The sequence below is a fragment of the Aethalodelphis obliquidens genome, unplaced genomic scaffold (genome assembly GCF_003676395.1).
Source record: "Aethalodelphis obliquidens isolate GAN/ISIS:26980383/991018 unplaced genomic scaffold, ASM367639v1 scaffold2, whole genome shotgun sequence".
Taxonomy (NCBI): Eukaryota; Metazoa; Chordata; class Mammalia; order Artiodactyla; family Delphinidae; genus Aethalodelphis; species Aethalodelphis obliquidens.
The window spans coordinates 43,552,372-43,568,606 of NW_020837946.1; the positions used below are offsets into that span (position 1 = coordinate 43,552,372).

At 41.3% G+C, this 16,235-nt stretch overlaps 1 protein-coding gene across 2 annotated transcripts in view; it reads right to left on the reverse strand.

The window, feature by feature from the left end:
- The window catches only part of MFSD6 (major facilitator superfamily domain containing 6), a 73,255-nt gene that overhangs the window by 18,200 nt on the left and 38,820 nt on the right, over positions 1-16,235 (reverse strand). For both annotated transcript variants that reach the window (XM_027125674.1, XM_027125684.1), the window contains exon 3: positions 2,809-2,906. In XM_027125674.1, coding sequence (XP_026981475.1) covers positions 2,809-2,906 — 98 coding nt within the window. The remainder of the gene's footprint in view (positions 1-2,808; positions 2,907-16,235) is intronic.

Sequence of the window (16,235 nt, forward strand, 5' to 3'; positions counted from 1 at the left end):
TAATTAAATCATTCCGTGTTTTGTCATCATTTCTTGTTTTACTGCATCCTAAGTAGAGCTGCCTTAAGCACAGGGACTTTAAAGTCATTTGGATGAGCTTGTAAATCTGGAAGAGTTCAGACTGGAAAAACAAACCTGTTCAGTCAGAAGTGTGTTCCTATGAAACAGGATTTATTCCACATAGATAATCCACTGTTTTCCGTAGGGTGGGCATGGGTCAAACAAAGGCAAGGGATTTTTTGTTGTACAGCCAAAACACTCAGCACTCACTTCTGCCAGGGAATGAAACCGTCTCCTCCAGTTTGAGACGCAAAGAGCTCTGTGGAACTCGTCACAGAGCCCCGTGTTAGATGTGGAGACTCCCCGTATTTACAGATTCCCCCTTTTCACTTGCTTCAGATCAGTAGCTAGGTTTCTACTGGCACAGGGGAAATAAAATGAAACACAGAGGTATGAACTGTAGCCTGCCACGGGAAGCAGGGATAACTGCCCTAAGGTGCACATAAATACATATTATAAAAACATGTACTGGGTCAGCAGCTTAGGATGACAAACCATCGAGCCCTAGCCAAAGCCTCACACTCAGGTTCCCTGAGATGCCATTCCGCTCTCCACGGCTGTGCGTTGGCACGTGGCTCTTCTCTGTGCCAAAATGTCTGCTTCTCTTTAGGCCACCGGGTGGGGTCCTGGTCACCCTTCAAAATCCAGCTTATCTGTGATTTCCTTGGGGAATCTTTTAATAATATCATCCTCCCACTCTCTGCTTCACAAAGCTAATCATTCCCTCCATGGAGCTCCTTCTCTGTTACCTGGCACATTTTTCTGATTCCATCTAACACACTGGGTAGCAATTATGTATTTATACATCTGGCTTCCAGAACAGTGAGACCTTGAGGCCTAAGTTAATATATTGTTTTTTAATTATATTCCCAGCACTCAGCATGCTGCGTGACTCTTGGTGGCTATTTAACATATCTTTAATAAATTAACAGGAAAAAAGACGTTTTCGATTCACAACAGCATTTGTTTTTTCCCTCTTATAAAATTCTTCTCTTGTTATGTCTTCTTTAACCACTGTTTTAAAAAAGCTTCTCTCTTTTGCTCTCTTTTCTTTTTTTTAATATATATATATTTATTTATTTATTTGGCTGCACCGGGTCTTAGTTGCGGCACACAGGATCTTCAGTTGCGGCATGTGGGATCTAGTTCCCTGACCGGGGATCGAACCCAGGCCCCTTGCACTGGGAAGCGCAGAGTCTTAGTCACTGGACCACCAGGGAAGTCCCTGCTCTATTTTCTTAAGTCACTAATGCAAACCATCCTTTTTTATCTAATTCATATTAAATTAAAAGGAGAGAAAAAGGTCTATGCATGTATTATTATAACAGGTATACCAGTTTTTTTGTTTTTTGTTGTTTTTTTTAAGTAAGAGTCTGCACGTGGTGTCATACCAATAAATAAAGCAGTTAAGTCAGGCGAGCACCCTGCCTCACAGAATAGAGTCAGAATTAGAGGTGGGAACCCCTAAGGCTGTGTTGCTTATACCTTGTTGTTGCACATTTCTTTCCTGCAGTTCATATTCTGTGCTTTGTTTTTCTTACAGGACACACTACTGAGATGTATGCCCCACCTCAAGACTATTCAAGAGTTCTAATTATTACAAACAATAATTTCTTATTATAAGACCAAATTTCCATTTTCTATATATTTATAAACAAAATCTCTTTCATCATTTATACCACTGCATCAGACCTGAGAAAAGCACCTTTAAAGTGTGTCCATATTTGAATTTTATAATTTTAATGTGACTATAAATTATGTCTCCTTTCAATTAGGACAGGTTTTTTTTTTCGTTGCCACGATGGGATTTGGTGAATCAGCTTTCGCATTGTATACATTTTGTTTAGATGTATAATTGTGAGTCTTTCATCTTAGACACTATGATAAAGAATTATGTTGATTGTATGGCATTTGCATCCTCAGGGTTAGGGAAAATGACAATGGCAATCTATAAAGCTAATAAAATTGTATATAGTCATAGACTGTTTGGTACAATTAATGATTTAGGAGCCTGGGCAGCCCTGGAAGACCTCAACTCCAATGATGTTATCCTGAACCTTTATTTTAATCATAATGCCAATCACCAAATGGTTTAGCCAAGCTGCTAACAGAACTTCTCAGGATACAGTCTGGATTATATGAGCTAATGAATAGAAATCAATGTTTTCACTGCTCTTAAGCCACATGGCAAGAAATTTTTTTCAAAGTTACATGTTGAAGGGTCCAATGAAGCAAAGAGAAGAACTCAGGTCAGGATATTTGAGCAAAGCTTTTAAAGGTGCATGGGAAAACAACAGCCTGACTATAAAGCTTGTGTTACAAATCACTAGGTGTGATCAAAGTAACTGAAGAAATATAATAATTATGACTTTTTTTTTTCAGTAAGTATAGTTAACCTACAAAAATACCAAAATCTTTAAAATATAAATCGTTTTATATTTAAAACCACCTTTGGATGTGTACACCTAACAGCTGTACATGAGAGTTTATTGCAGAGTTCCTCTTTCTTTGTTTAAACAGAAGGGTGTGGGAAATAATCCAGCTTTGTTTAGCTCAACAAACACAGAACACTCAGAGGAACTGAAGAACCAGCGCCCTGACGTAACCTGTTCCTTCACAACCACTTCAAACTCATATAAAACAGTGCCTCTGCCCTTCCTTTGTAGAGTCAGATGCTGAGGGCCACTGAACTTTCATGTAGTCATAACTCAGGTAGAAAAATAATTCTAATTCCAACTGTTAACTTGCCTTGAAGAACTTCCATGGGGAGAACAGTCCAGGCATTTTCCAGGTAGGAAATATAAATATAGCGAGCGGTATTGCAGGCCAGGCCAATGTACAGAACCCTAAAAAAAGCAAAGGAAAATAAGTTGAGGCTCTGGTAGAGATACAAAACATGCAAATATCACCTAGTTTTTCCCCTGCCCAAAACATCCATCATCCAGCAGGCAGTGTTCCAAACTCAGAAGTGGGGAAGCTAAAGGACAATTAAATTTAACCATAAACTCTTAGGAATAAGAAAACTGCTTCTAACATATCTGCTCTCAGCCTTTTCAAAATGCTTGTTAATATAAAAGCAAACATCACCCTTCCTGAAACTTAATTAGTAGCAGAGACGATGCTTTTTTAAGATAGTCTGGGCATACTGCCATCTGTAATGACATTGCTGGCTTCCTTCCAGGTGGCTGTAGGGTAAATATGCCTGGGATTGCAGCCACTTCACTATGATGGGGGAAGGACAGGCTAAAAATGAGAACATGTGAATATGTGGCTCCGCTTGCAATACCCAAGACACCAAGCAGTTTCACAAAGAGACTCTCAAGGTCATTGAAAACTGTCATCCAATGATGAATAATAACTATTTGGAAATCAAACACTTTTTCCTATCAGTTCAATTGATACAAGTTCATTATTTAAAAAAAAAAATCCATGATATCACATGTTTACAAAATTGATAAACATATATCAGCCTCTAGCTTTCACTCTCACAATCACCACCACAAAAATTATAAGTAAAAACAAAATAAACAAAGGCCTTAAACGGTGAATCCAAGCATAAGGTTACCATCTCTCTCATTCTGAACTAGACAGGCTGGTTTGGAAGCAAACGGTGGCTACTTCTCTTTACAAAAACACAACCCAGGGGATTTCTTTTTCTTGGTTGTTTTCCATTTTCTGTTAATTTTCCCCAACCTTAATGCTTTTCTTGTGTTCTAAATCCAAGTGGATGAAAACTAGAAGGTAAAAGAAATAAACCAATTTGACAATCAGTGGTATTTTCCTAATCTTACTCAACTGTATTTTTATATTAAAATCATTCTTATAAACAGTGTCCTCTTTTTCCAACACTGGATCAAGGAAACGAAATGCTCTGAGGCATCCAGCTGGTATTAACTGCAAATATGGAGCGGAAAGAAATACGGGGAAAGACAACAAAAGGGTTGACGGGGTGGGGATGGGATAGGAAATGGATATTAGAATGGATTTAGGAGCTCTTCAATAACGAAAAGGTCTGGGTTGTCATATTCTTTGGACTTTATGCTCTTTTTACTTGTATGTTTTGAAGAAAAAAGTATGTTTCAAACCTGTTTGATAAAAAATTTGCTGAACAAACTTGCTATAAATCCGTCAGCCAGGGTCCCAATGCTAGGAAACAGCAACAAAAAGCCCGCAGGAGATTAAAATGCAAAATACACTATACAAACACACAAGTTACACAAATATGTTTCCTTCCAGGTTCTAAAGCAGCCCCACTGATGACATCAACTTAGCCTAACTCATGGTCAGCAAAGATTTTCTATAAAGGGCCATATAGTAAATAGGTCTTGTAGGTCTTTTGCACATTCTCAACTCTGCTGCTGTAGCATGAAAGCAACCATAGATGGCATGTAAATGGATAAGCATGGATGGCTGTGTTCCAATAAAATTCGAATTATGAACACTGAAATTTAAATTTCATGTAATTTTCATGTATCACAAAATAGTATGCTTCTTGTGATTTTGTTTTCAACCACTTGAAAGTATAGAAACTTTTCTTAGTTCCTGGGTCCTACAAAACAGGCAGTAGGCCAGATTTGGCCCCTGGCCATAGCTTGCCAACCTCTGACCTAGCTCACTAGTTCTTATTAACTCTGCCTGTACATCAGATTTACTCGGGCAACTGTTAAAAACTACAGCATTGAGGCCCATGCCACCCTCAGTTAAGGCTCTTTAGGATTGGAACTCAGGCTCCGTGCTTTTGAAAGCTCCCCAGGTTATTCAGATACTGAGCCAAAGGTGGAGAACCACTGACCTAGCTCATTCTAAGCAGCTCCAAGTAATTCTTGCCCATAATCCCATCATAAAAAGATTTGGTACTACATCTTCCTTGTGTTCATATTGCCTATCCTATACCTTTCTTTTGAGCCCACTTCTGAATCAGGGTTACCATGACAACCGCTATTCAATCCAGGCCACAGTCCACAGGGCCTGGCCCTAAGTAACACATAAGAGGTAGGTTGCGCTATGCCTTCAAACCTCTCTCTACCCCCGTGGAATTCAGCCACTGGAGTCTGTAATTTCTCGGACCCTTAGGTCTCGGATTGCCACCAACCAGCCCAGTGACTATGAGCTTGATATACCTTTCAATTCTTTTCCATGTTTGTAATCTCACAACTGATAGTTCTTTGGGACCAAAGAACTGATAGTTCTTTGTAAAGGTGAAAACACAAAATCAGAAGTATCCAGTGCAAATTACTTCATCTCCTAGAGCCTCGATTTCCTCATATATCAAGTAGACAACAACATCAACTCTGCAGGCTTGTGATAATTACAACACAGTGAGTTGCCCATAATAAGCACTCAATAAAAGGTATTATTATTACTATTCTTATTATTATTTTAAAGAAAAGTGTCCAAGTATCCTCCTTTTTTCTGATAAAACTTTTATCCCAGAATTCCAAGAGAGGACACTAGCATTCCTCCCTCACCAACCCTTCTGGCGAAGCCGGTGGCTTAAAAAAATCGGCAAGTGTAAAATGATGAGCAGAAAGGAAGGCAGCATTTTGATCTATGAAAAGGGAAAGAAGTAGACAACATATTTATTGAATAATCCCTGAAAAGTATTGCCGCAACCTAAGAATCTCTTTAATATCTGAATGGGATATTTAAACTGCCGTAGTATTCACTGTTATGGGCTGAACTGTGTCCCCTCCAAAATTCATATGTTGAAGGTCTAAGTCCTAACCCCCAGTATCTCAGAGTGTGGCTAGATATGGCGATAGGACCTTTAAAGAGGTGATTAAGGTGAAATGATGTAATATGGGTAGGCCCTAATCCAACATGACTAGTGTCCTGATAAGAAGAGATTAGGACAGAGACAGACACAGAGGGAAGACCAGATGAAGACACTGGAAGACAAGCCAAGGAGAGAAGTCCTCAGAAGACATACATCCTGCCAACACCTTGATCTTGGACTTTTAGCTTCCAGAACTGTAAGGAAATAAAATTTCTATTTTTTAAAGCCAGTCTGTGGTGCTTTGTTATGGCAGCCCTAGGAAATGAATACATGCACACTCATGAAATTAAGGATTTGCTAATAAAAAGGAATTTATAATATGTTTTACTAGATCATCTTCTGGACAAATTCTTTATGCTGAATATAGAGCATATGTTTGGAGTCCTAGAATTTGCCTGAGCATTAAGAGGTCTGGAAATACAGAAAAATAGTCTGAAAAATGCCTCTCAGTGACATACAGAGACCCATTGAACACCTACAGTGAAATAGCTCAGAAACAACATCATTGCTTTCCTATTTCACAACAAGAAGTCAGTAAGTACAAAAGTAGACAAGAAATAAAGACAATTTTAGAACAGGTGTTATAGATAACTGATCTATAAAGAACACAATTGGTAAGGAGCAGATGATTCAGCAGAAAACACTACACCATGGAAAACCCAAATCACTGGTCAAACTCCTTGATTCTTTATTTGAGCAAAATATAATGGTAGGAGAAAAGTACTTATGAGTTTCTAATTTCTTACAAAACCACAACCCACAGTGTTGACAGGATAAGTTGATTGGTGATTATCTTATAATGAAACTGGTACTTGTTTTTTTGTTTTATTTGGTTTTTCAGAATGACAGTATTCAAGATAGAGAAGCAATTAATTGTGAGTCATCCTGCAATTCCTAACAGAGTGTGGGTTAATTATGATGTCCTACTTTTCTAATTTAAACCATCTATAATATAACATGACTGAATAACCCCTGAGAACATTTCTAAATTACAAAGAACATGAATTTTGCTCAATAAACATTAACTGAGATACCACTATGTAACATACACTGTGCTGGATGAAAGGGAATAAAAATGAAGAGAAATCCTCCTTGCCTGCAAGGAACTTAGTCTAGTGGGGAGACAGGCACAGAAGCAAATAAGTTAAATACAATACCCTAAGAGGTCTGCACAAAGTGCTATGGCTACACAAAGGAGAGGTTCTTAGCTACCCCTGGGAGTCCCAGGACACTTGGGTTAGAAGCAAAGGGACAAAGGAGGAGGGACAAGCATCACGGGCAGAGGGAACAATAGAACGGTTAACCATAAAACCTCAAGCATTTGCAGGCAGAGAGGGTATTTGAACGATGTAAGACGGATCAAAGTCTAAGGATTTATGAAGAGATAAGTGAACTTTTCCAGCCCAGATCCAATCTGGAAATTATTCTCTATTCCAGAGACAATACAGGTTATGAGCAGCAGAGAAAGATTTAAGTAGGATTATCCTACAATGCTCTCAGATATATGAGATGAAAGAGCAACACCACGCAAAGACAACCCATTCTCAGCCGAATGAGTAATTGGCAGCAAGCATGTTGCAAAGCCTCTAATGGAGAAACAGAAAAGTTCCTCAAAAAAGAAAAAACACTGGATGAAAACAAAATGCCCTGGATAATAAGAATGGTTCTTATCAACCAGACATGGAGCATTTGCAGATGGGAGTCTGAACATGCGCTCAACCTGTGGTACAAGCCCTCGCACAAAGACACAGTGTTCCAACGCACAGAAGTGTTGCTCCAGGGCTGGGTGGAGATGAAGACAGACTAGCAGGACTTCCCTGGTGGTGCAGTGATTAAGAATCCGCCTGCCAGTGCAGGGGACACGGGTACAAGCCCTGGCCTGGGAAGATCCCACATGCCGCGGAGCAACTAAGCCCGTGCGCCGCAACTACTGAGCCTGCGCTCTAGAGCCCATGAGCCACAACTACTGAAGCCTGCGTGCCTAGAGCCTGTGCTCCGCAACAAGAGAAGCCACCGCAATGAGAAGCCCGCGCACCACAACAAAGAGTAGCCCCCGCTCGCTGCAACTAGAGAAAGCCCACCTGCAGCAACGAAGACCCAATGCAGCCAATAAATAAATTCATAAAAAAAAAAAGACAGACTAGCAACGAACCATGATTCAGAAAGTAATATTTTGACAGGTTAGAGGCCATTGGGACAAGGTCCTCAGCTAGAGGACAATGTCACCTAGCTAGAGTTTCACTAGGAACACCAGTTCCTAATGGGAAAGAAGTGCCTCATGTATGAGTCAGCTTAGGTTTTCTGTATGGTAAACAGTATACGGACTCACCCTTAGGCTGGGTTCCATCATTCCCAGACCATCCTTTTATGGTCTATATGAACTTGTCAGTAAAAAAAAAAAAAAAAAAAGTTCTTTCAGATATTGCTACAGGTGTCTTTCTAGAGCAGACAGACACCAGCTGCTAATTAAGGTCAGGACTCTGGTGCTTACTGCAAGCATTCAGTGGAAGCAGTGCCCTCCTCCCCAGGAATGACAACCTTAGAGTAAGATGATGTTCCCGACTGTCAGCTTTATCAGTAGGAAAATATAAATCCACACTCTTTAGAAGATAACTAAACTAGAAGCTGTAAGCCTTGAAGAGTTAAATTTTAGTCTCGAAAATTACTGTTTTTTCATATTCATCCCCCTCCTCCCAACCAACCTGCATGATGTAATGTCACTGTGGGTGTCCTCCCAGGATTTCTCTGCCTCTATGTAGCAGAATAGGGTTTTACTGTCACTGTCTGGAATCTCTTGTCCTGCCTCCCCTTTCTTGTCCTCTCTACCCTGTGTCCCATACCCAGGGCTGGCTGGCTTGAACGGATCCTAGCTGGCATTCCTTGGAACTCCCACCCTAAGCACAGGGCCCGAGCTACCATCACGGGACACTTCTCATGCCACAGTGGTAGCAAAAGCAACCAGAGTGAAGACGTGGCCTGGAGTCAATGACCTGAGCAACATGTGGCAGGAGCTGTCACACCCCATGCCCAGTGCTCACCTAGAAGTGGCAGAGCTGATGACACACCTGTTCCTTCTTCCAAGACATGACTTTGGGCACTAGTATCTCTGATTGTGAGAGTCCTACACTTGAAAGTGCTCATCTCTTCTAAGAAACCATCTCAAATGTCCCCAGGTATAACTGATCCTATCTCACCATCTCAAATGTCCCCAGGTATAACTCTTCCTCTGTTATACTCTTTGTTTCCATTAGAGTACTTGTCACAATCTACAAGTGCTATACACAGAAGACCATGAGTTCCTGGGAGGCAACGACTGTGTCTTTTTCATCTTGTACTCAAAAGGAGCCTGCCTTACTCAAGTGCTCAGTGAATTATAGTAAAGTAATTTAATATAATCTTATGTAAATGGATAAAACATGAGGACAAAAAGAAGCACTATTTCCATGAAAAGAGCGTTTCTCGATGGGCCACCATCATTTTGGATGCTATAATTCTTTATCATATGGGACCCACCCATTCACCGGGGGATGTTTAGGATCCTGGCCCTTGGGCGCTAAGTGACAGTCTCTGAAAAAACTAAAATGCCCCCTCACACATTTCTAAACACCTCCTATTGGGAAGCACTAGATAAGTCCCTTAAAGGCTTCCTGGTCACTGTATCATAAAATGTCCTGTGTGTGTGTGTGTGTGTCTCCATATTCAAGTTATATTAGTACCTAAACAAATCTAGAAGGAGACAGACACCAAACCACGATCAATGGTTACCTTGGAGATTTGTGATTACAGTCCATTCATTGTCTAAGGAGTGTATTTCTGTAGATTTTGAGTTTGCATAGTGAGTTATGTACTTTTTGAAAATCACGTAAAAATAACATTTAAAAGATGGGGAAAAAACTATCAAATTAGGCATGGGAAGGCAGCCATTAAAAACTTAGGTTAAAATAATAAAAAAACTTGGGCTTCCCTGGTGGGGCGGTAGTTGAGAGTCCGTCTGCCGATGCAGGGGACACGGGTTCGTGCCCCGATCCGGGAAGATCCCACATGCCGTGGAGCGGCTGGGCCCGTGAGCCATGGCCGCTGAGCCTGCGCGTCCGGAGCCTGCGTTCCACAGCGGGAGAGGCCACAACAGTGAGAGGCCCGTGTACCGCAAAAAAAAAAATAATAATAATAATAATTTAAAAATAGAATTCTGTACCCAAATTGTTTTTAAAGTATCTTTATGTCTGTGTTCCACACAAAAGAAACCAAAACTGATGGAAATCATAACCCCAATAACAGAATCATTTTCAAAGAAAATGTTTGGCCCTACAACCAAAGATTAGCAAATGTTTTTATATTTTTGTGTTTCAAAATGTTTAAGTTGTGAATATGTTACATCTTATCATTAATCCACCAACCACTAACTATTTGATACTGTCACCTAAAGCGAGCTAAAAGTCACTGCAGAACAGTAAGTACAGCACTGTAATCCTCACGTCAGGGAAGCAGAGTTACATACACATGTATTATGCACTTACATGTGAAGTGACTATCTCTGGAAGAAGACACTAGAACCGCATATCACTGATGGGCTCTGGGTGGGGAGTGGAGCTGGGGGACTGTCCCAAAGGTGGGAGAGAGACTTTACTGAATATCTTTTAGAACTCTTGAATTCCTTCCCATGTGTGTATCTACTTTCTCAAAGAATAGAGATTAGTCACTGTACTTCATGTAGCTATAAATAGGCACAGTAAATGATGTATGATGCTTGACCCATGGTTTTCCAACCTGAAGGGATCATTACCTGGGTTTCTATTTTGGTTTAAAAATAATACAACATTCTAGCTTAATTAATATTCAATATTATTTCTATCTTTTGAATCTGTTATGAGATTGGGTATAAGTCAAAGATTCATACAAATTAGTTAAGAAAGGCACATGAACTATTCAGCATTGCCATGATTGTGCTCTTTCTGGACAAAGAAAATTGGCAGTCTATAGAGACAAACTTAAGAAAAGTATTCATTTGGTTCAAGAGCCACTTGGATCATCAGAAAGTATTACATGTAATACAATGGGAACCTTTGAATCAAAACCGCTAAGAACCACCAAAAAAAAGATTCTATTATAAAACATCTTTTTTGGTAGACTATCTGGCACAGTGCGCTGCCTAGCTTCTGTCCTCTAGCCACGTGAATTCCCAGCGGACCCACTGGGCCACTGTCCCCACCCATCCCTACCTGTGACTTGATTCCTACTCCTCCTTCAGCTCTCACTCAGCTCCTTCTGCATGATCACATCATGTGCCTCTCCTCATAACCCTTATCTCAGTTGTAACTGTCCATTGACAACTGGACTGTATGCTCCATGCAGAGTGATGTCTACTTCATATTATGTCGGCTCAGATTTATCTCGTGTGCTTGACACCTAGCAGGCACTCAATAAATAGTCATGGACTAGAGGGAAAATATAAATACTTTAACCAGAACATCACACAACAAATATTTACTGAATGAACATACTCTGTGTTAAGTGCCAGGCGTATGGTGGTGAACACGATATAAATGTAAACTGTGCATATACTATGCCTGTAATTGTATGTGTACATAGCCACCTATTATATTGGTAATTATATATGCATACTTGTAATTATATATATATGTATAAGACACTTGATCATGGTACAGGAATAAGTGATGGGTATGTGAAAGAATGAATTGACTTATAAACGAGGCCTAGAAATAGAATGATTGATAAAATGGATGTCCACATTTGGCAATATTTTTGATTAATGTTAACAGGCTACGCTCGAAGATAAGTATTCAGTCATTTATGTGGACAAGGAATAGTTCAACGAATAGCTGACTACAGTCTGCTTTTGCGGGGCATCCTGAAGCACCATGCAATGGATCCTCAACACATGTGCACAAGCAGATAACAAGGATCTTGGGTACCCACAAGCCTATCTCACCAGAATAAGAGTTAGCATGTAAGCCACAAAGCTCAAAGAGTCAGTGGCCTTGCCATACCAACCACAGCATAGCCAAAGGGATCACCAGTAGAGACCCTGGAAGCCACCAAGCTTCTATCGCCAAACAGGTGTATGTAGCTGGCCAGTGACCCATCTTTGTAGAACAGAGAATAAGAACCACACTGTGTATCAGAAGAGTAAACGGGGGAAAAAGAATATTCATCTAGCTATGTATGTTTTCTGCAGCTACTAATACTTCCTTCTATTTTTTCCTGCTAGAAAAAGAAAGGATAAAAGTGAAGTCTCAGTCTCTGCTGGTCTTAAGTCATTATTTTGCTGCCTTCAAATCTTTCCTCTTCAAATGACAGATAAGCTAAGCTAAGAGTATAATACTAGTAACCGTCAGCCGGGTCACGGTGCTGGTTCCTGGCCATATTTACATCTTTGCATTGCTCTTTTCGTTTATCTGCCCACTTTTTCTTAGCTTGTGTATATCTCTAGGTAGAAAAATAAGGATGCTGAAAACAAAATAGAACCTTGATTAATGGAACCCAACCACTTAAAAGATACAATATGCTGTTTCGTTGTTATACCTTCCATTAGGATAAAAGTCAAATGACCAAACACACATACATAGACAGCACACACCCACGTACGCCATGATTTTGTTTAAAAATTTTCCATGCGATGGCCTGAGGTATACATAAAATACAAATTCTAAAATTTCCAAACAAGAATCATTGACATTTGTCACAGCAATTAATTTGAAAAAGGCCTCAAGAGTTTTAGTTGACCCTAAGCTAAATTTGAGGGAACTAAACAAGTTCAGCAAAATTCAGGCTGAAGGAATATCATGACCAAACCAAAAGGACATAATAATCCTACTGTTCTGGACTTTGGCCAGACCACAGCAGGAAGTGGGTACAATTAGGAGATCGCTGACAAAAAAAAAAAAAAAAAAGGAAGGAGTTTGAATGAGGGGGAAGATTAAAAAGAGGAGAGTCTGGGATAAGATGTTCTGGGGAAAATCCCTGAGGGAGTTGGAGAAGCAAAGCGGCAGGAGGGACATTCAAATATGTGAAGGGCTTTACTGCTGAACAGCGTGTGGGCTGTGTTAGCCCACACCTGAGAGCAGTCAGTACAATATTGTTGTTTTAGCTGCTAAGCAGAAACTAAGGGAATGCGGCATTCTCTCTTTTCAACTGGACTTGATCCTGGGAAGATGTGGACCTGCCTGGGACCTCCGCTGTAAGCCTAGAAATGAAGCCTACCCAACAGGAGGCAGAGCTAGTAGAGGGAGAGACCAGGCTCTGATCACATCATTTGAGACCCGATTAAAGCCACACCTAAGGCCATCTGCTAGACTTTTAAGTTAGACAATACACTCCTTGTTTTGCTTTGGGTAAGGTTTTCTGCCACCTCAAGTGAAAGAGTCCTAAGGGACACAAGATCTTAGCTACCCTGTGAGATAGCAAGTTCCATATCACCAGAAGGGGCCAAACAAAGGCTTAGTAACAATCTGCCAAGGATTAGGGGGAAGTGAACCAAACTGGGATGAAGCTAGGCCTACCTGACTGTATTATTTTGCTAGAGCTACTGTAACAACTACCACAGAGTGTGTGGCTTCAACAACAGAATTCATTTTCTTATAATTCTGGAGGCTCTAAGTCTGAGATCAAGGTGTTGGCAGGATTAGATTTTTCTGAGGCCTCTCTCTTTGGCTTGTAGATGGCTAACTTTTCCCTGTGTCCTCACATGGTCTTCCCTCTGCATGTGTCTGTGTCCCAATCTCTTCTCCTCATAAGGACATCAGTCATATTGGATTGGGATCTACCCTAACAGCCTCATTTTAATTTATCTCTTTCAAGACCCTATCTCCAATGCAGTCACATTCTGAGGTACTGGGGAATAGGACTTTAACATATATGCATTTTCAGGGAACACAATTCAGCTCACAAATGACTTCCAAGGCTACTTACAACTCCAACATGAAACAAAATTTAGTAAAGAGCGCCAGTTTTTTGTTGTTGTTGTTGTTTTACTCAAGAGCCATTAACTCTGTGGACCAGAAATAGAGCCTGTGATACCAGTGGCAGCTTCTCTGGCCTCTAAAGTCAGAGAGTGAGTCTGCACCCTTCGCAGAGGATTGTTAGCATTTTGTACAACCCAGTCTGACTATATTTATTCATTTACGTTATCTAGGGGATTGCTATTTACTTTTCCAGAGGTTGGTGTAAAATGAAAGGCTTTGACAAACAGTGCTAATAAATGTGTTTTCCCAAGGAGCAGCACAGTGGGACGTATGCTGCACCTGGGCTGAAGTGGTGGAATCCGGGGCACGGGCATCCCGGAAGTGGACTTTTCTCAGGAATGGTCCTAACTGCCCCGGCTATACTACAGGGGTTTTAAAAAGATCAAATAAGCACGTCAAGAAAAACTGCAAACATCTTGCAAATGTGTAAACTACCATTAAATACGATGCACATATTTCACCAAGAGCAGCCACGTCTTTCACAAATTCTGTCTGAGCCAGCGCATGGAGAAAAGGCTAAGGTTTAGGATTCTAACTTCCATTCAAGTCAGCTGGTGTTGGAGAAACAAAATTCTCTACACACCGATCCCAACGACTGCCATCATAAATCACATCCCCAATCACTGGCTAGACAGTCTGTTGTCATGGCATGGCCTGGATGAGTTGGCATGAACGGCTGTGTGTACATTTCTGACTTATCAGCAAAAACCATTCAAAGCCTGAGTCCTTGGCAGGGTGGGCAGGGAGGGGTGAGATCCGATGTGTGGTTTTTCACACACTGAAACCAAGCAAAGTAAAAAGTTAGATCATTAGAGGTAGAACTAAACAAAGACACAACATCAAGTCCAATCCTCTTATTTTAGAGAGACAAGGAAATAGAGGTCCAGAGAGGTAGAATGGGGCCACTGTTAGTGGGCCAGTGGAAGGTCAAGGTCCCTGCCCCCTTGCCCTGGGGCTCTTTCGGTAGGTAATAACAACGTGCTGTGTTCCTACACCAAGGCCCCTGCGTGAAGTCAAACCTGGACACGGACTTGAAGAAACACCTCTGGATTGGACCAGTGGAGACAGGGACTGGTTGTGTTGGCCTAGTTATGCTTCTGGTAGCAGCTGTGCACTTGGATTAAGGAAGTTGGGTGTATGTTTGAGTTGACTTTAGAAGATGGTTAATATTTTAAACTTGGATGAATGATTAGTAGGAATGAGGTAAGAGAAAAGTAGAAAAACAAATGCCACTCAACGGCTGCCCAATATCCTGGATCACAAAAGAAAAATTTACCCAGCAAAATTTTGTGTTCTGAGATGAAATGGACCAAAAGACCATTTCTACTGATGTAGCCCCAGAGGCCTCAGGTATCAAGGCAGAGGCAGGACACAGGATGAGCCAGGACTTCTGCCTCCACCTGTGGGCTGGACAAGGGCTGCCTCGAGCAAGCAGGCTTTGAAATCAAATAATCAGAAGTTGAGTGTAGGGTTTGGGTTGCATAAGGATCAGAAACTATGCAGGGGCACATCCCCACTCCCCACCCCCAACCCCACACAGAGAACAGGACTGTGAGAGGAGAACAAAGACAGGGGAAGTTCAGGAGGCTGCGTCTTGGGTAGATCCGACCACAGGCACAGGCTCTGCTCACCACGCCTGCAGGTCTCTAGATGAGCCCGGGAAGTCTCCGAGATGGGCTCACCCCCCAGGGGCGCTGAACGGCGCCCCGATCTTCTCCATTCCTCGACCCCTGAGGTGGCTCCACAGAACCCACTGGGAGGGGTCTCAACTGCTCCAGCAACACTGGGTTTGGGGCCATCTCCCTCTCTTTTTTGAACTTTCACTTCCAGACTTAATTCAATGTGATCCCAACTCATAATGCTAAACATCTTCCCTGAAGTGACCGTGAACTTCTGGATCTTTCAAGTATGGAAAAAAGAATGCAAATACAATTACAATAAACTCCTGCCCCAAACTTGTCAACTAACAGATTTTTGTGACTAGGAATTCTGTGCTATTCTTTTTGAAAACAGGGAACTTAACTGAATAGTAGACAGTAGCCACTTCTGTCCCCTCTTTTTGTGACATTCGGGAAGAAAGAGCATCAACATCAGTGGTCTTGAGGCTTCTGTTTGCTGCAGGCCTCTCCCCATGCCCATTGCCCCATACGAACATTTTTGTAATATTCTCCAGTTCGCATTTTCCCCACTTAGTATCTCATTTATTCCTGCCAATAATCTTCTGAGATAGGAAAGGCAAGAGTTACCGTTCATTCTATTTTACAGCTGAAGAAATCAAGGCCCTGAAAAGTTAATAACCAAGTTGCAAGGTCTAAATAAATTGCAGAACCAAGACTCAACTCTGGGTCTTCTGCTGTCAAATCCCAGGCCCTTTCCATGGTCAGCAGAGCCCCTCCATCATGAGTGTAAGACTTCGA